Source organism: Orbicella franksi, chromosome 7 (genome assembly GCF_964199315.1).
Source record: "Orbicella franksi chromosome 7, jaOrbFran1.1, whole genome shotgun sequence".
Taxonomy (NCBI): Eukaryota; Metazoa; Cnidaria; class Anthozoa; order Scleractinia; family Merulinidae; genus Orbicella; species Orbicella franksi.
The window spans coordinates 11887848-11908077 of NC_138151.1; the positions used below are offsets into that span (position 1 = coordinate 11887848).

At 39.7% G+C, this 20230-nt stretch overlaps 3 protein-coding genes across 5 annotated transcripts in view; 2 read left to right on the forward strand and 1 right to left on the reverse strand.

Annotated features, from left to right (window-relative positions):
• The window catches only part of LOC145493835 (uncharacterized), a 165361-nt gene that overhangs the window by 130839 nt on the left and 14292 nt on the right, over positions 1-20230 (reverse strand). The window lies entirely within an intron of this gene.
• LOC145493836 (oncoprotein-induced transcript 3 protein-like) lies at positions 3758-16465 on the forward strand. 3 transcript variants are annotated; one of them, XM_081473312.1, is made up of 12 exons: positions 3758-4260; positions 7085-7465; positions 8280-8639; positions 9109-9135; positions 10103-10277; positions 11657-11832; positions 12056-12142; positions 12666-12731; positions 13037-13417; positions 14259-14484; positions 14800-15071; positions 15406-16465. In XM_081473312.1, the coding sequence occupies exons 1-12, from the start codon at positions 4200-4202 to the stop codon at positions 15585-15587; spliced, it is 2394 nt and encodes a 797-aa protein (XP_081329438.1). In that variant the 5' UTR covers positions 3758-4199; the 3' UTR covers positions 15588-16465. The 3 variants fall into 3 exon arrangements, with proteins under 3 accessions (XP_081329438.1, XP_081329440.1, XP_081329439.1); XM_081473313.1 differs by having other exon boundaries at positions 3759-4260; positions 13040-13417; XM_081473314.1 differs by lacking the exon at positions 12666-12731 and having other exon boundaries at positions 13040-13417.
• Positions 16606-20177, forward strand: LOC145493840 (uncharacterized). The gene has a single exon (XM_081473316.1). The coding sequence runs from the start codon at positions 18507-18509 to the stop codon at positions 19986-19988; it is 1482 nt and encodes a 493-aa protein (XP_081329442.1). The 5' UTR covers positions 16606-18506; the 3' UTR covers positions 19989-20177.

Below are 20230 nucleotides of genomic sequence, written 5' to 3' on the forward strand. Positions count from 1 at the left end.
TTTGTGATACTGAAAATATTGCACGCAGATTGATTTCTGCAGGATCTTTGAATTTCAAGGTCTGTTGTTTTCCACATTTTAGCCTTCATCAGTCTCCGTCAATTGTTATTGATTTTGATGTGTAGTCAGTGCATATCTTTTTAACTCAAGTTAAAAAAAACTCGGCGTGAACGACGCATCTATCAGACTACACTTACTATCGAATTTGGCGTCAAAACTTTTTTGTGGCATTTATCAGTTTTTTGAATTTAAAACCAAATAAGGGCGGGCGTGTTTTCAACTTTTTGAAAATGGTAATGATTTAGTTATTCATTTTCTTTACAACTGAAGCAGTTTAATTGCCCTAACTAACGCAACGAAAAAAGGATGCTTAAAAAAAGCTATACCAAAAAAAACGCTATGAAATTCACTAAGTATGCCTGGCCGGCTAATTAGCCATGGTAATGAGTGCTTCCATGTATTTGAATTTTTAGGCAAGTAATTTATCTTGTGTGAGAGGATGGTGTGAATATCACGTTTTTGGATAACTCGCGGTATTCACCTTACAAACTGTCAAATAACTAGCCCAGTTTCAAGTACGTTTGAGGATACAATCAATATGTACTCAATCTAATGAAGTGAAAAGTGTTGGAGTATATTCTGGTGACAAGGATGGAAGTGGTTTCCATAGTAACAAAGACCGAGGTTGACGTCAATGATTCAGTGATTGACCGAGTCATGGTTTCTAAACATGAGCAATTGTTCCAAGCGAATGCCAATAAGATCACTTCAGTTTCCAATTTTCTTCCAAAGACTAGAGTAAGCCGCGGAAGGGTAAGCGGATGTTTATAGTAATTGCTTCTTAGCGCCATTTATAGACCCGGCTATTTAATTACTACTCTGAACAGCATGAATTCCGATTCTTAGCAAAAGCGAGACTTTTCTTTTAAACATTTAAACATAATGTGAAAGATTTCCTGCAAGTTTTTCTGCAATTAGTAACCCAAAAGGTGATAAGCTATATTGCTGTCAGATTATGCACAGGCCGCGCATTTTTTACGAAGTTTGAGCACGTTTCGAATTTCTCTTTCACCATGGCCAGCAACCATGTCGCTTGTTGGCGCTGTATTTCACCCAAATGAAATCTATTGTTTATGATTTGAATTTTCCTAAGATTTTACCCACGTTTGTCCCATAAATTCATTGTACTCAGCTGAGATAAAAGATTAATTGCCCTGGAGCTTACTATCGTGCACAAATATGGCGATTCAAAGGCTACCGCTCTTTGATAGAAATAGCCCTGGCAGTCAAACTGATCAGCCTCAAAAATACGCCAATTAATATATTTGACTTTTTATAAATGTTCTCTAGTTTTCATATTTTTATTTTATTTTTTTAATTTTTAATTTAAAAAAAAAAAGAAATAAGGCGAAAATTGCTGTCGTGTAAACCGCATATGTCCTTCCAACAGAAAGAATTTCCTGTCAACTTCGGTAATTAGATGATCAGGTTACCTTTCACATTATTTGATCATAACTAAATTTCTCTTCATTTTCTTAAGTTTTATCTCGCACTGTGAAAAAAAAAAAAACTGTACTAAAATAGTGGATTCAGGTCCAGTTAGCTTGATGCCCCGCTGACAATGATTCATCGCTATCTTCATTTATTTAATTTCCATATCAGTGTAGACATTAATTTGATGATTCTTAATCTAAAACACAAAAGATGAACAGTCCCTTGCACCGTAGACGTGCATGGAGTCATTCCAAGAAGCAAAACACAATAAGTCAATGTCTTTACTTGATTTTGCACGAGGATCAGTGAGACAAATTTCAAAGAATGCTTAATATAATACATAATGTTTCGTTCTCAAGACATTACACATACTTAGAGCGAAACGATTTCACAAGAAATATACTATTTTAGTTGAATAGATTAGCATAAAATGATATGATAATGTGAATGAGATGAATCATTCATGTGAACTGTGAGTTAAAGACCTAAAATAAAGAGGTCTTATGTATTCCTTTGTGGAGACTGCAAAGAACACAATGAAGAAAACAGTAAAATTTTAAAAAAAGCATGAATACGAAATCAGGTGACTATAGGTGCAATAAAGCTCAATCTACCTCCAAGCTTGAGGAATTTGCTCGGAAGCTGCTGTATATATTACAGGAAGGGAAATAGAAATCATAGAAAACGAACTTCTTTACGAGCATAAGTAATTATTAGAGCAAAGGAAGTGTTATAAAGCAGTCGGTAGCTTTCATCTTTTCCGGCCATCCAAGGGAAATGGCTTTCATTTGGCTTGCATGATCAGTATGTCGTACATGGTATACATATACGGACACATTTACCTAAACGTCCTGGATCGGTGTATAGCATATGCTTGGGCTTTTTAAAATCGACAGGCGAGCGTTATCTAATGCCTCAACTTGTTAAAGAAATACCTTCTTTTCATGCTACGTTTGATTCTTTCCACGGTGGCCTGTTGAATGTGAGTCACTGGAGGAAAAATGAAGAGATTGATGAATTATTCTGATTCACCTACTACGTTCTACTCCTTTGAGTGCCGGCCCAAACTGATGATCGATTCCAGAACCCGCGATCACATTGTGTGATGTACTCAGATCGAGGCTGAATGGGTCCTAGAATTCGAACGGACGTGAAGCTCATCTCTGCTGACGTAATAGTTTACAGCTAGATATGTATTTGAAAAGTAGAAAGAGATTGCAAACTGTAATTATCTCGTTAATCACGTTTTAAAAAGAGACGGTTGAACAACTGATAGGCAAACAAAGGATCCGCTTGCTACACAGCTATAAATAAGTCTGCCGGTTCCATTAACGTTTTTCAAAGAAAATATCTTGGTTTGTATATCATTAGAGAGACTTAGAGTGTATATACAAGTCCGCGACTCGTACGATTCGTACGAGACGTACGGGTGGTGAAACAATGGTTTACGAGTCGTACAGTTGGTGAACTGTTTGTCATTAGAAGGACTTGGAGTGTATACACTCCAAGATAATTTGGTTTTATCAACTGGGTTGGTAATGCGAATTGGCCACCGTAAAGAGATTCGAAAGCTGACGTTTTAAGCGTTAGCCCTTCATCGGAGCGAATCGAGGAATTGTGGGTTGTGTGTGGTTTATATACAGAAAGATGGAGCTACGCTATTGGTTGGTGCATGGTAACGTGAGAAACAGACAGAATAAATTAGTTGAATGAAAAGCGTTCGTTGATACCGTGAGGATTACGAGCGCCGATTTGAAAAATAAATTTTTGTTCTAGAGTTTTGCGGCTTTCCGTGCTTCCTTGATGTAGGGAAAGGCCGCAGACTGCCATTTGTTGTTCAGAATGATTGGGGAGACTAGAGTGTCTCGCGACCCGTTTAGATGCGTTTTCGTCGTCTTTCTCTACGTCATGAAGGTGTAACCAAATTATTAATTTTTCTTGTTTACAAAAGCTTTTTAGTACTTTTGTTTTGTGTAGTTTGGCATTATTCAAACTCAAAACAGAAGGACAAACAATATAAACAGAAAACCTTCCCTCAAAGTTACAAAACTCAAATCAAAATCCTCACTTATCCTGGTTTAGCTTAATCGAGCTTTGAACAACCCGGCCCAGGAGGTCCGCTTTTAGGCTTGGCTAAATCTATATATTTAAAATAATTTCATGAATATGTTGCATGCGAGATGAGGAGATGATAAGAAAGGAAATAAAATAATCAAGTGTCTATTTATGGGGGAGGGCTGGGATTGATTCGCCAATCAAGGCACTCGTTCCCAGGTTCCCTTCAAACATTTCATTTTGCTTTCAAAACAAACGCACACGAATGGATGTCAATTGATTCACCCTCAAGGGCATCTTTTGCGGAAAAGTAGACTGATGAAAAATTGGTAAAGCCAAATAGACTAACAGATTTTCTAAATTTCATTTGTAGTCGTTATTTCCATTACAAACAGCGTTTATTTGAAGGCCAGCTGAACTCCAGTTTAAAAGTCACGCTATTTTTTGTCAACGAGAAACTGAAGAACGTGCTAGAAATTAAACAATAAGACATAATCTGGGCGTTGTACGTGGCTGTGGATTAACTAATCAACTAATTAGGATTCAAAAAGCTGCCAAGCTCGAAATCTGCATAAAGAAATGGCCTGCTGTTCTGACGGCCTCAGAAGGTCAACAATCCAACATTTTCCACTGTCCAGCACAAAGGAAGTATGTTTCAACTGCTTCTGGGAATCGTGATTTTATTTCATCTCGTGTCCACCTCCACATCAGGTTAGCAAACGATTTAAACTGCAAAATTTCATATGTATCGCTTCATATTGGCCGTTGTATTGTGTAGCAACTCGCGAGATAGACAGTTGAATTGCCAACTATCTATAAAGTAAAACGTGCAAAGTTTCGTTTATATCCCCTAAGAAATCTCAGTTGTTTGAGTTTAGTGAGAGTTACTTAAATAACGAAGCACTAAGAATTTCAAACCCTTAGAACAACCAGGGATTCTTCGATTATTATTTTTTTAAGCCAACGATTATGTTTAACATATCAGTGACCATTATGACAACACTCCTTGTCTGTTTGTCGCGGTGACTGCGTTCGAATAAAGAGTGCCGTTATCTGAACACAAAACGAGTACATACAATTAGTGTGCATTGGCGACATGGGTTTAAGTTAAAAGACTGAAAGTGTTGCAAAACACATCGAATATTTAAATCAAAACAATAGTTTGAACGACTCCAAAATAACTGCGTGGATCACTCTTTTTATTATTAATAGCTGTGCTCGAAGCTATCGAGATTTTCGCACCCTAGCGTGATGCAAAGCCTCATTACAGTGAAGCCCCTTGAAAAATAGCTACATACACCGCTTTCCACTTGGCATACATACAAAACTCGGACAGATGTTACGATTTCCTGTAGCATTTTTGATAGCTGAACGAATATTTGTCACTGATCCACGACTTATATAATTAAGACATAAATTTGGCACAGCCCAGTATTCTGTCTGTTTGGCTGTCTGGCATAATGTATTTCACAGAGTTCATTCGCCATTTTCAATAGAGGACCATAGAGGAGTGTTGTTGTACTTATTGCAATAAAACTATTCGGAAATAGGAACGAAGATGATATGTTGGTTGACCTTGGATGTCTGAAGAACGGAAGCATTTTTTAAGCTCATTTCGTCACCCAATTCACTTCTCGCTATCAACAATAAATCGTGCGTTTAGGATCAAGAATCTGACCTGAGTTATAACAGTTCTCCTCGGTTAATTACGAAAAGTAGTTTGTTTAAAATGTGTGAAAATTCCAAACACTCCCCTATGCAAAAAGCATCTTCAACAAAGCTTTTGTTTGTCATTTTGTCAGTAACATTATTTACCTTGAAGCGAGATGTAACACAGAGAGTGCTTTATGGCATTGTGTACTTTGTTTGCCGTTGATTTTTTTATGTACATATACCTTGTGTGAGCATTGGAAGAATGTTTTACTTGAAATATTTACAATTTTTCTATTGCAACAATAGGAATATTCACATGGAAGAAGGGTTCCAACAAATTAACATAACTTTAGTACGTGGCGACGAGTTGAAGTCAAGATCAGGCCTGACCTGGTGTCTTATAATGCTTATTCACTGATCGACTTTGTAAAGCACCTTGGCCAAAGAACGTCATATGAAAAACTGACTCCTGTAAAGGATGTTTGCAATATTATTAAATCGAACAAAGATTAATTATTAATAAACGATTGACACTTCAAAATAGTTTTATTGGGGGAGGGGATGGGATACGGCTGTTGACGCTCTCGTGTGCGTAATATGAATTTCACCATATATATCCAGTATTTCACATTTCAAAATAATTTTTTATTATCTTGAGGACGAAGGCCGATATTCTCCGCTTTGGTTCGATAAAGCTTAGTTCGTAATCAGTGATTTATTACAGAAGAAAGTTCACCTGGTCTAGTTCTAAGAGAATATTGGACCAACCTAAAGAGTTCTGATTGGATGAAGGACCCTTTACCTGAGGCCCGTCTTAGACGTGTAATTAATATTATTACCTTTTTGTTTGGGTTCAGTACTACGTTTAAAATGACAAAACTTTACAAGAGTATTCCTGGGCTTGAAGTAAACATGGCTACATGTTTACTTCAAGCCACGCTTTTGGCTACAAAAATGATTAGATTTTCGATGTTTCTCGTTACAAATTAAGCTACCTGTGCTCAATTCTAATTCCATGTCATCAAATATTGATTAGATGTCTCTTGCGTATGGAGCTGCTGTGCGTAACAGAATTACGCTAGCTAATAAATCAATGTAAACTCATAATGCTTTAACAAAGGCACTCAACATTCGAACATTTACAATAAATATCACACCACTGGTGTAAACTTCTGAGAAGTTTCTTCTTCAAACACGAAAGTAAAATGTCACACATCAATGATCCAGCAAAATTTTGTTTGACTTTGATTTCTTACGAGGCAATTACCTCCCCACCATGTGGCAAAGACCTCATCAAAGATAAGATAAACACGACCGATCTCTACGTGTGAAAACATTACATCTAAGGTTAATTCTGACAAGACGATTAACCTGTCAAGAAACCAATCACGCGGTGTAAATGATAAATTGTCGTCTTAAACGGCGGCTGGTTTTAGCATGTCTGAAAAAGAACTTGTTTCCACTGAAATCTACTGAATTCAGAGCGTTAAAAGATGGCGACCTCAAAAGCGAACAGAGATACCTCAGTTAAAATTCAACCTGTAAGATATCCGACAAAATTCCAAATTTTCAGGCTTTTCCTTCTATAGAAATAAACTGTAAATATTTCATTTCCGACAAGAGAAAATGAGAAAATCCCTCATTTTCTCAGTCTTGATTTCCGATTATCAGGCGTCGTACAAAACGTGTATGCCATGACGCCTTTAATTTATAGTTCAGGCTACTTATTTCATGGGGATAGTTTCATGATTTAAGCCGTTTTCTTCACGAACGTTTTCTCTGCTAGTTTTCTTTGTTTGTGTGTTTGTTGTTTTGTTGTTGCTGATGTTTCTGGAGTGAAGTGAAAAAAGTTTCAGTCAGTACATGTCAACATCTCTTCCAGATCTTGATCCATGCGTTTCATACAAAGAACTACGAGATTCCAACCGCTCTCAATTCCACAGCATATCTGGCTTAGACCTCGTTCAGTGCGACAAAAAATTAGTTCTGGACTGGTATAGATTTAAAGGAGGAGCTGGACTAAAAATGCCGGATTCGTGCGTCAAATCTGGCCACTGCGGTACGCATTCCCCGGGTTGGTTCCAAGGGTCCCATCCGACGAAGGTTGGTGATATTTCCATCGGGAGAATTTGCTTCAATTTTATGGGCTCGTGTTGTCAGTGGTACACGGCTACTAAGGTGAAAAAGTGCAGTGGTTTTTACGTCTATCAACTACCTTCAACCCCTTACTGTGATCTTCAGTACTGTGGGGATGGTGCTACAGGTGGGAATATCTTACTTGGATGTACAATAATTATAATAGAGCAGTTTTTCCCGTAAGTGACGAAAGTAATTGGCATTTGCCTTGTTTTTGCCTCACCACGTTACACGATTGGTTTAATAATGTCGCGCCCCTTTGTCATCCAATCAGAAGTAAAACCAAAACCATTAATGACTCGCTCGCGCATGTTATCCTGCGCCTCGCATCAGTAACCTGTATTTACTTCGAGTTTTGATTGGTCCATGTGATTACCTGCATCCTTTGTGATTGGCCAGAGTGATTACTTTGGTTTTGATTTGAAAACTGCTCGAAGTCAATACTTTCATGTTGGTCTTTCATAGCAGCTTAGACTGCTGTTATGACTGCATTAAGTCCCAAGCGTCTCCCCACCTTCCCCGAAGCCCGTCACAACAAAAGGAACAAAGTACCCTGGATAAACTGTAAGTTGTGACTGGTGACAGAATTAGTGTGTTCGCACTAGCCACGCATGGGTATCCAGGTTACCTCGTTTTCCTAACGGAGTGGAGGGCTTCCAAAACAAATTTCCAGGGTTATTATTGTGCCTTTTATGGGTTACTATTCATGGCTTGGCAGCCCTTCGGGTGCCTGAAATTAACACCTTTGCAATTTTATCCCCCACCCCTCCACAAAAAAACCGCCAGAAATCGCCCCGTTGTTTGAAATAACAAATAACACCGCAAAAAAAAAAAAAAAAAACCTACTGCACCCACAAATTGCATGAATTCCACCCCTCCTGGCCGTACCGCTTCTTCCGCACCTAATTTTTACCCATCTCTCAAACTTTTTCTATGACTAGATCTTGATTGTGCAGCTGATAACAACAACGTTACTATTAATGGATCGACCCTAGGCTCCTTGTCAAGTCCAGATTTTCCCCGTCAGTATCCCAACAACTTTCAGTGCACTTGGCGTATAATGGCGCCCGCGGGCATGAAAGTAAAACTGGTGTTAAAGAACATGACACTGGGTCCTAATGATTATATAATGTTCCGCGATGGAGTACGTGACGATAGCCCATTGATCGCCAAATATGCCAACTGTGCATCGGGTGAGATTCGGCTCTATTCTACAGATCAGTATCTTCTCGTGAACTTCGTCTCGGATTCAAGTGAACCTGGTAACGGCTTCCAACTGGATTACGAGACTGTCGAGTCAAGTAAGGAGACTAAACGAATTCGTTATATTATATATTTTAGTCTTCTTCAAATTGAAAACTTATGTTTGACTTGTGCAAGGCATCCATGCACGTATGTTCTCGCCATTTACCAGAAGTTTAGTGTTCACTGTATGCGAATGAATTTCCAATAAAATGTTCTGGATGTTTGTTGTATGCGGCCCTTAGCAACAAATAATCGAATTCAGTAAAACGAATTTCGAAATAACGATTCTATAAAACACAAATTTTCGTTTAACCGTAAGTTTTAAACGATTATGTACTATAACTCACACAAACTTAGAACTGAATCTAGACTGAGCACGAATTAAAATTGGGATGTACGTTAAAGACCAAAACATGACAATATCTCCGAGTCTTTTCAGATCAATTTGATTTTTGCACTCTACATTTGTTCGTTTCTCTCGCGAGATCGTTTACGGTATTATTAAACTATTTTTTCCTCTTTCAGGTAAAGTTCGCTGTTCGCAGGACAAAGGTGAGATTAGCTAAACAATCAGTACATTCGTAGAATTCTTATAAGATTAAATTTGGAAATACAGTTGACAATAAAGATTAGCGAAAAAACTGAGCAACGACGTTTCGGTGTCATCCTGGCACCATTTTCAAGTTAAAAAATATTTGTGCGAAAAGTAAACTAATTTATACCAATGGTAGAGGTGCGAAATTGAATAAATTAAGATTAAGATAGCTGTTCAATGTTCATGTTCATTCCAATGAGGTGTCAAACACTGGTAATGAGTTCAGTGTCTGTTCAAAGCCTAAACAAATACTTTTGCGCGAATGGAGTCTGACTGTGTGTTAAGGCTCGGTTTCTTCTTGCGAATCCACAACATTTCGTGGATCAAGCAATCGAACTTTCCCTGACATTTCTTTAGGATCTTAAATTCGTAGAATTGAATTTTAATTCATTTTTTCCCATGTATTCAGATCAGACCTTCACTGATACGAATTTTTGAATTATGCTCGTTGTAAGAATACACCAGCTACGTTGTCTTTGTAACACACTAAAAGAAAGAAAATATAAAGTAGTTATCGTTTTCTTCCTCTCCCTGGTTATCTAAAACTTAGGTAACTCTTTAACTTGTAGATAAAAATGTATTGTTTCTTGATCCTTATTTTGTGAATACTTAACATTTTCCTCACGATGCTGGACTGTAATGCGAGTAAACAAAATCGGAACTTTCAGTAGCAAGTATTTAGTTCAGGGTGATATTGTGGCTTTATCTGTAATTTCAGCGATCTTTAATGTAATCAAGCCAACAACAAAATGGAGTTTTCGAAAATAACGATTATTTGAAGCAATTTTTTTTGCTGCCTTGAACAAAAATTTGGGAGGAATATATTGATTCACCTCAATTTTCAGTTCTCCTATGTGGTTTGAAAAATCGGGATACCACTCTACATCAAAGCTATTGTTTTCTCTGTTTCTCTATACATTTTAGATATTTGTTCACCTAGTAGTGATATTAAAAGCTTGTCTGGAAACATGCGCAGCCCTGCATTACCGAAAAGTCCATCCGGGAACTCGGGCTGCCGTTGGAATCTCGATTTCCCAGTTGGCTACAAAACGTTGGTCGAATTTTCCTGGTTTGGAATGGCAGGGATAGGAAGTCAAAGGTGATATGAAACTTAGAACAGTTATGAAGAAGGAATCCGCCACAAGTTCGAGTAACAAGTGGACAAAAACTTTGTATCAAGATTACATCTTATTGCAAACTTCTGTGCGACTGTTTTAAGTATCTTCTCAAAAGAAATAATTTCTAACAACACCAGATGTCAAAAACCAATGTTGAAGTTCATATGCCGAACACTTGAAAGTACTGGTGAAATGAAACTGATGATCAGTTTTTGTGTTTGAATAATTTTTCTGAACTTTAGAATTTATTTTCTCCACCTCCCATGGGAAATTGTTTTGGTGTTATCACTGGCAACTGTTTATATCTTTAGCTTTTAGAAAATGCAAAAAGGCTGTAATATACTTAAAGTTTTTCTGGTACAAGGTTTTTGTCCATTTAAAACTGAAATAGCTCTATCGGATTTCGTCATAACGTTTTTCATTGTAGCAATCGGAATCATCGCCAACTTCAGGTGATATATCAAACTCGAGACAGTATCTCATCGCATTTCCAAACATGGAAAAGAGCGTTGAATTAACGGAGTACAGCGGAGGTTTTGGACGAGTTTGGAGGGTGTTGGTAATGTGGTGAAACACTCTCGCTATAGTTTTATGAATTTTTTAAACCGACAGCGAGAATGCTAACTGGGAACACATTTCCTAGCCTGCGAGCAGGCTCACTTGAGTCGCGCGCGAGCGGCGAAGTGCAAATCGATCCGGCGGGTAGGAGTCTGGTGAAGAGGCGCCAAGAAAGTAAGCCTGCCTTGATCTCTGTATTTTTTTTCATTTCTGCTTCGCCTGGGCGAAGTGAAATACCATTGGTCGAAATGCGGGAAAGGCGAGAAAACTGTCAATCTATTATGTTTGATGAGGAGCGCTTAGATCCCCACGGAGTCGGTAATTTACCGCACGTTCTCACAGTAAAAAAAAGTCGTCCACATTTGGATTCAAAAGAGAAACATTTGCAGAGATCAGAGCAGGCTCACTTTCTCGTCTCGCGTCTTCGACGATCGCTTTCGCGCTCGCGGTTACGCCGCGCGCGCTTGTGCTCCAACTTGAGCCTACTCGCAGGGTACACATTTCCAAACAAAGTCACAGCTATGGGATAGGTTTGTCTAATGACTTCTTAATAAATGTCCCTGTGTGAACATCTATAGAGAGTTATCGAAAGAATCAGTTACAAGGCTTTGCATTCTTGAAATGCGACTTACGAGCAAAACAACGTACTTAGTTAGTTCTTTCAAATATTTAGTTCTATTTCTCTTTTTTACTTCTACCATCGAGAAGTCCGATTGGAAGCGGTTGACTTCCTAGATAATTAATGCTAGTGTTACTTATAATTAACTATAAATTGTTCCAAAAGTGACTGATATATTTTCAGCCACTGTGCCAATGATTTTGTTACCTTTGGTATGGATGGCGAGAAACAATCAAACACATACTGTGGTTGCAAGCTACCTTCAAAGCGACTTTATGACCGTGAAAAGGTCTTTGTGACTTTTAACAACTCCCAAGCAGCAAACCAAGCTGGATTCCTGCTTCATTATAGAGCCGTTGGTAAGAAATGTGTCTAACGTTTATGATATCTTAATTGTAATTGTAATGGCCGACACTGAACGGTAAATTCACAAATTCACAAGGTCTTCGTTTGAAGGATTTAAAACACTCCTCCAAGAGGGAATAGTGAAGAATAACAGAGTGTATTAATGTCAGCATAGGTCTCAGAGTGGCCCAGTAACACAATTGAACTAATTTTATTTTATTCTTTTACTTGTGATAGCCGCTGATGAATGCACAGACGGAGTTGATTCTTGTGAAATAAAAATGAACCCTGTGGGAATGAACAAAGATGGAGATCTATGTTACGGTAAGTAATAAATTGATACAATTGCTGTGAGAGTTGTTGTATCTTCCACTTTGATCGAGTGCGGAGCTGGCGGTTATCAAAATCAGTTTCTTAGTGACCAAAATTGTGCGATGACGACATGGAAACCTTTCAGGCATTCTTTTATCCTATTAATTGCGTCAAATTTGTATAATAACAAAGTATAAAAAGAGACTACTGACCACTAGTTCACCTGATTTGAAGGGTAATACAGTCGCACCTCCCCACTACCAGCCCCCACCCACCTTTGGCGCAGTGGAAAATGGCCGTTGTAGAGAGGTGACCGTTAAGTTCTACGGTATCTCCTATTCGACGTTGTCACCCAATCCATTTGCTCTAGTCCCTTGTTCCTGTTTCTTGTTCAAAAGGAGAAAAATTAAACCATAACTGTCTCTACCGCAGTGTAGAGACCGAGGTGTCTAAAATTTGCTGGAGAATAAAGCAGTTCTGCAAAACTAATGACAATAGTTCTGGTAATTACCTCGTTGTCTTTGGCCTAATTCAGAGTCTACGAAGCCCACTACAACTTCACCGCCACAGACAACTGCAACAGCAGCAAAAACCAAGCAAGGTAGTTGTTTAGTGTGATTTAACCACTATAACATATGCGACCAACACCTCTCTGGTACTTAAGCAAGCCTATCGGCTCAGTTCTAAAAGTTCAGCCATCTAAAACGAACAGAGTACTGAAATGGGCTTAGCATTAGGTATATACGATATTGCGTTTATTGCAATTCTTAAATACAGGCTGAAATTAGCTTATCTACTTAAAGAAGATATTAATCTCAGCAAAAGCACCCGCCATTATTTTCCGACAGATGCTTCGCCTTCTTCGATATCTAAAACCACTTGACATGTTATTTCCTGTGCTCTCAGCAGATGACTTCGACGTGGACGTTAAATGCGATACGAATAAGATAAATGTCGTATTGCACATCAAGAGCCCTCTACACCACGACCCCGAAAGCGTTCACCTTAACGACGTCTCTTGCAAGCCATACTTCCAAAACGACAGTCATATATTTATCACATCGACTCTAGACGCATGCGGAATGACATGGAATCTTTCAGCTGACGGCAAGATGATCGTATACAGCAACGCCATAACTGCTCTTGTACGCACTCAGAAGACACTGGGTTTGCACGCCACGCGAGATCACCAAGCAGTGTTCGAGTTTCAGTGCCGTTACAAAAGAAGGGCGGTTTTATCGATGGTATCATTCGACCCGTCCAAAATATTTGTCGTCACTGATATAGGTTAGTGAGGAATGTTAAAATATTTTGCATGTAAACAATGGCAAACAATATAGAGAATGTTCAAGTCTGAGATTAAGGACACGCTGAGGACTTTAAGCAGTTCTTAGCTTTGGTTTTTTTTTGTCACAATACATATTAAATTTCTTCTTTTCGCAATTTCTGTACCAGTGTTTAGCTTCATCTTTTGGTTTGTCGGTCTGTCTGTCTGTCCGTCTCTTTGTGTGCCTGCTTGATCGTTTAACTTTATAAAATGTGCTTTCTTTCGAATTATTTAGAGTTGTGTATTTGATTTCTAGTGTCTAAACATCGTGAAACGACAGGTTTTAATATGTCGACGATTCTAAGCCACCCTATCATACGATTGGACGTTATAGCGGAGCTCCGGCGGCCCGAAGGGCCGCCAAGCGGTAAGCGCCAAGCGCCAAGTTAACGTGTGAGAAATTAACTTCCGGCTGTTTTCTGTCTGCTAATTAACTTTTACAAGAACGTTGCATAGTTTTATATTAGCGAAGCTCCAGCGGCCCGAAGGGCCGCTAAAGGGAGCCCCATACTCATATAGGAAAGAAAAGGAAACCCATGAGTTGATTTTCTCATGGTTATCACGGCTAACGGTATTGCTCGTGGGCGCGTACGCACGACGGCGACGACGACGACGACGACGGAGTCACGCAAAATGGCCGTACTCCAAATAATAGGTTGACAGAGACATGCAGCCTTGGTTTACCGTGTACTTAATTTGGCTCTGAACTACCCGGCCCAGGAACTACGTATTTAGGCTGGCCTAAATATATATATTTCCAGCTGTTAATATTGCAACCGTTTTTCGTTTTATCCTTTTCAGAGGCGTTTGGAAACTTCACGTTTGAGATGAACATGTTCAAAAGCGAAAACTTCAATGAGTATTACACGGAGTACCCAGTTGGACCAATAGACATCGGAACAGATATTTTCCTTCAGGTTTCAGTGACATCCAGGGATGCAGGACTTGTTGTGTTTGTGGATGAGTGTAAAGCCACTCCAACATCTGAATATCATGATCAGATGCAGTTCATCTTTTTAGAGGATGGGTTAGTGACAATTATGTAATATATCAAACACGAAAGACCGTGTTTGACCAAATTTCCAAACACCGAGATGAGAGTTAAAATACGACGCGCAGTGGAGTTCTCTGTGTCTGGAAATGTGGTCTATCACGGTCTTGAGTGTTGGATTTACCTTTTCAATCGAAACTAAAACTGAGGAAAAAACAGAAAAAAATCGTAAAAATCTAGGCTAATTAACATCAGATATCCAAAACTGTCTGCATTGAAATGCTTATATGTACATGACGCATTGTTTCTTTACTTATTGATTGATTTATAACTTCAATTCCATTTATGCAGGTGTGCAAAAGACAACGCCCTTCGTTTTAACTACACCTTGTCGCCTGTTCAGCGTTTGATTTTGAGCGCGTTTCGTTTCAACGCTGTCAAGTCGAAAGAAATCTTCCTTCATTGTCTGGTAAAGGCTTGTCTTCGTTCAGACCAGTCGTCTCGTTGTGCCAAGGGATGTCCATTTAGCAAAAGAAAAAAGCGAGAATCAGAAAACGAGATTGAACGATTTTTGGCGCTTGGACCAATAATTGTTTCGTCTAATCAACCCAGTGAGATTACAGGTATGGCCTAAGTGATCTCTCCTGCAATAGAATGCGAGCAGTCTCTCTTTTGCTCGAAAGAACGCAAGCCAACAGAGGCGAGCGTCGATGCCACGAATAGCGCGGGCATGGGAAGACGAGCGAAGAGAGACTCGGAGATCCTTTTTTCGCTCTTCGTCCGACGTCTGCGTTACTTACTTGAATTGAAGCTCGCAGTTTCGCCTCTGCTCGTTCGTTTGCGTTCTTCCTTCGCGGATCTCCAAGCAAAAGAGACTGCTCGCAATCTAGCCTAGCAATTGTTTCACATGTATATTCTTACTAGTTTTCCTCGTCTCCCTTCCTTATTACCTTGCAGAGTCCTTGACACCAAAAGAGAGCACCGCTGTAATTGGTGTCGTAGCAGGACTACTTGGGTTCGTCGCGTTGTTACTCTTGGCAGCTCTTGTGGCCGTTATTTACAAGCGTCGTAAGAAACCTGACGTTACTGGGGCCGTTACTCTACCTCTTGTGCGTGACAATGTGCCGGGTCCTGGCTGAGAGCTTTGCATCAAATTTGTTACTTTTGTAGAAGAAACCTAAGGTGGTTGGTCACAAAAGTCAAGGCTTGGTCCTCTCAGGAAAACATCATGGCTGTAAACTAAGTTACTATCGGGCAAAAAAGTCTCGATTTATCGGCGCTTACAGGGATAGCTAGGCGGAGACGGCGTAACGGTTACCACCTTAGCCTCTAGTCAGGCTGGTCTGTGTTCTTGAGAAGGACACTTAACTCTCACAGTGCCTCTCTTCACCCAGGTGTAAAAATGGGTTCAATGAACCGTTCGAACCTGACAGAATACTAGGGCGAGGGAGGAACTGGACTAGCATCCCCCAAGGAGAGTATCAATACTCCTTCCCCTAGTTGCTTAATGTTACTGGGATCTAAGATAAGCTCCGGCGTTGTCCGGTAAAGGCATGGGCTAACGGCTTGGGCTCAAACGCGACCCAACTTAGAAGGATAGTTAATTTGGGATGTTAATATTGCACAATTAAATGCTCTACCTAACTCCACTCAGTGAAGTATGAATAATGCACAAAACGAGTACACGCGATATTCGCAAGTTGTATGAAAACCACTAACTACATGCAAATCAAAACACCGTTCAGGGTCTGGAAACAAGTAAAACGAAACTGTCGCGTAATAAAACTGATATTGAAAACTCAAGTGTGTAGTGCCGCTGTTTATTATATGGTAAGGTGGTCCGAGTATTCTGATTGGATCTTCCTTGGTAGGGATTCAGTGCTTTGAAACCTTGGACAATATCTGTTCCTCAAAGCTCACTGTTTTCCTCGAACTAAGCTTTCGGAAAAGTGTTTGCTTCTGGAAACAGATAATGTCCGCGGATAAATATCTCGGCAGATTTTCGCGCCAAATGGAGGCTATTTCGAACGGCTGAAAAAGCAGTTTTCGCTTACCGTATGCGAAAAAAAAGTCTGCAGTGTTTCCAAGTAAGGTTGAAACTTTATTACTAAGCAAAAATCTCACATACGAAAATTTCGTTTCAGTGGCACTTTAAGCGGCCAGTAATTAAAGTCCCGATGGGGGCTTTTCTATTGTTTCTACCTCTGCTAAGCGGCCACTATCCATTTCTCCGAGGGTGGCCGCTTAAGAGGGAACTGTACTTACAATAACCTGTAAAGTTCCGTACAACAGCAGTTTACGATGCCGTAGTGGACAATTTGTTGTATATTTCTCTAACAAAAAAATTTCGATCGTGATTGGTTCTCGGTGTACCTATTTGGCACGTAATTGGCGCGCGATCTAGTGGATGTCCAATTACAACTTTTTGTGATTGGGTACCTGTACTTGGATAGCTACACCAATTGCACGTTAATTATGTGCGCTTTATGGCTTCCTCGTAAATGTTTCTTACTTTTTTTTAAACTTATTTAAAGCAATACTGACTTTTTCGTGCCAAAGTTCTTCAAATTACCCGCGCGAATATTCCTTGATTTTGTACTCCACTCAGTCCAATTATTATTACTAATAAAACAATTAATTATGATCCTGTTCAGTATGGGCCCGCAGTTTCAACTCGGCATGAGGCTGACGTCTAGATCGGGTAATTATCGGACGATACTTCTTGCTATTTCGCTTGTAATTGCTCGTCGAGTGAGAAATCACAACTTATTTTACACGTGGTACTGACGTCACTGCAAAACTTCCTGTTGATCCACGAGATACCAAAATATTTATAAGAAGAAACTTCGGTATTGGAAATTTCCCGTCTCACTTCTGATCCTGGTAAACGTATTGGTTTCTGTAAGTACATTTGTGTTTACATTTGGTGACGGTAATTTCCACTATGATTCGCTAATCTTATTTTCTATCACCAAGAGTAATTTTTTTTCTTCAAATACCTTATTACATTCGATAATGTCCGTTAGTGCAACAGTGTTTCCAAAGTCTCAATAACTAGCAATTTCCAACGCTCTACTAAAATCGAAAATGAATTTTTCAACGTTCAAATACACAAACAAAAAACTGCGCTAACTTTAACTTAGCCTGCAAGGAAAAGAATTCAGTCCACTCAGAATTCCGACTAATTTATGTGAAGGAATTTAGCCTCTTGAACACAATTTTAAATATTGAGACTGAAAGCCCAATTAACACGTTAACTCTGTTCACACTTTTTTCAAACTAAAACCTCATCAAAAATGTTTCGACAAAGCACTAATGAGGTTGGTCCAGAGGTTGTCCTTGTTAGAAAAACTGGAAGTTTTTCAAAATCCAGAAGAAACCTTTTCTGCAGATAGAAATATTGTGACAAATGTCCCTGTAGAGGCCAATATTGTAAAGTGCGACGCCAAACAAATGATAGCTTTCGATCATAAGCTTAATCGTGTAATTATGACAGCTAAACCACATTTGCAAAGGCGTTTTACCGATAAGGCATTTTACCGTAAAATGTGCGAAACCAATCCGGAGCAGGTGAACAATATAAAGACCTACACAACTGAATACTTTGAGAAAACATCTCGAAACTACAGTTGATGTTCGTAGCTTTAAACTACATGCCTAAGGCTTTTATAGTAACAAAATGGTAACAAGAAGGGGAAACTCTACCTGCCAGAGAGCAGATGTAGTATAACAGGTTTGTGAAATATTATGGAGCTTTTTTTTTTCTTGTAATGTTCATGCTACCTCTGTCTTTCAATCTGACACTAACTTCGTTAACGAACTTCTCCCCCGTTCCGAACTCGTGCGTTTCAGTTTCACGGCTTCAACAGAAACCCCTATGGGATTCTGCTGGTTATAAATAGTCAATGTTTTTTCCAAATAAATAACTAAACAGATAAATAAATATATAAAAATTCGTTTTTGTTTATTTAAAGCGCGACAGCAGCCTAAGTCCGCTAATATTTAGACAGAACGTTAGGTAAGCACAGGGACTTTCTAGAAAATGAACATAACAATCCATGTTTCATGTCCGTTCGCGCAATCTATTGATTTTTCTGTCTTTTCCCATCCATAATATTGATTGTTGCAGGACCTCGGTCAGGATGGACATGGAACAGAGCTCCTACGAAGGTTTCCTTTCGGAACCCTCCAGTGGCGATGAAGGCGGGTGGGACACGGACTTGGAAGAGTCGAGTTCAGCAACAACACACGATGCTGCACCGCAACAGATGTACTTTACAGCTTGCACTCAGCTCGGAATACCACCGGCATCAAAATTCATCAAGCAAATGACAACCAGTAAGGTCGACCTTCGACACTATGGTCTCCTTGACCAGGGAGTACGGGCCATTTCGTACGCGCTAAAACGGAACATAACAGTGGACACGTTGAATCTCCATGACAATGGAATTACCGAGACGGGCGCTAGAGCTCTTGCAGACCTGCTGGAGGAGAATTGCTTCATAACCAGCCTTGACATATCTGGAAACAACATCGGCATCGATGGAAACCGTGCCATGGGACGAATGCTCAGGAACACATCCTCTCTCAAAGAGCTGAACGTTTCAAACATCTGTCGCAGTGCCGGACAGATGCCTCCTCTAATAGAAGGACTCAAAGAGAGTTTTTATTTGAAGGTATTAGATTTGAGTCACAACTGCCTTGACGATCAAGGAGCCGTTATGTTAGGCTCTATTTTGTCCGTAACGAGTTCACTAGAGTCTTTGAATGTCAGCTGGAACAACATATCTAGTAGAGGAGCTGTAGGTCTCATGGATGGGCTGCGAGAGGGCTACACTTTAAAGAAGCTTGATTTATCTTGGAATAGCCTAGCAGGAGCGGCTGCACAGGCCTTAAGAGGCGCTCTCGAGGCCAACGAATCCCTAACGCATCTGGATGCTACCAACATTTCTATCGGCTTGCCCGAGGCAAAGATCATCGCTAAAGGCCTGAAAAGGAACAGGACTCTTCAAGTGCTACGCATCGGAAAGAACCCATTCTTGAGTCCGGGTGCTCACGCGTTGTTGAAGGCAATTCGGCGAAATCACGAGAATGCCCTTCAGGAACTTCATCTAGAGGGCATGGCTCTTGATAGAGACTGCCATAAGGAGCTCGAGGAGGTGCTTCAAAAGCGACCCGAGTTCAACTGTACCTGGCAAATAAGTATCCAAGGAGGTCAAGCCAGAGATGTTCGGAGCCCAGGGAAAGTTTCGCCATTGGATACCTTCGTGCGGTTCGCCCGCAACAGTGGTCTGCGAATGGTGGACTTGTTCAAGGTGCTTTCTGCCAAACGTGATACGATTGGACAAGACGCCTTCATCGCGGGGTTGAAAAAAATGAACATTGCAATGAGCAAGGCTGACCTGATGAAAGTTTTTGCCACTCTTGACGTCAATAATGATGGGAAGCTACAGTTTCAGGAATTCTCGAATCTAGTCGCCCTAAAGCTGCACGAACAAAATATCGAAAAGAAGAACTGCATAGCAGAAAATCACAAATAAAAAGATAAAGTAAATCCTTACGTTTTGAATATAGAGGAGGAAGTTATTGGTCTTCACGACAAATTCAGCAAACTTTAATTGTACAATTACTTATCGAATGTTTGCGTTTATCAGGCTAATTATGAGATACATGTATGCTAATGAGGAAACTCCTGTCAACAGAGATGTATTTCACAGATTTTGTGGTCAATAAAATTTAAAAATGTTTGTCAACTTCCTGGAAAACCATATAACGTTCTAAT

Bases quoted from the DNA above. Each gene is read 5' to 3' on its own strand.
- LOC145493836 (XM_081473312.1), top strand. From the start codon at position 4,200: ATGTTTCAACTGCTTCTGGGAATCGTGATTTTATTTCATCTCGTGTCC. The intron at 7,466-8,279 runs GTGGGAATATCT...TTCTATGACTAG, and splicing joins CTGTGGGGATGGTGCTACAG to ATCTTGATTGTGCAGCTGAT. The intron at 11,833-12,055 runs GTAAGAAATGTG...TACTTGTGATAG, and splicing joins GCTTCATTATAGAGCCGTTG to CCGCTGATGAATGCACAGAC.
- LOC145493840 (XM_081473316.1), top strand. From the start codon at position 18,507: ATGTTTCATGTCCGTTCGCGCAATCTATTGATTTTTCTGTCTTTTCCC.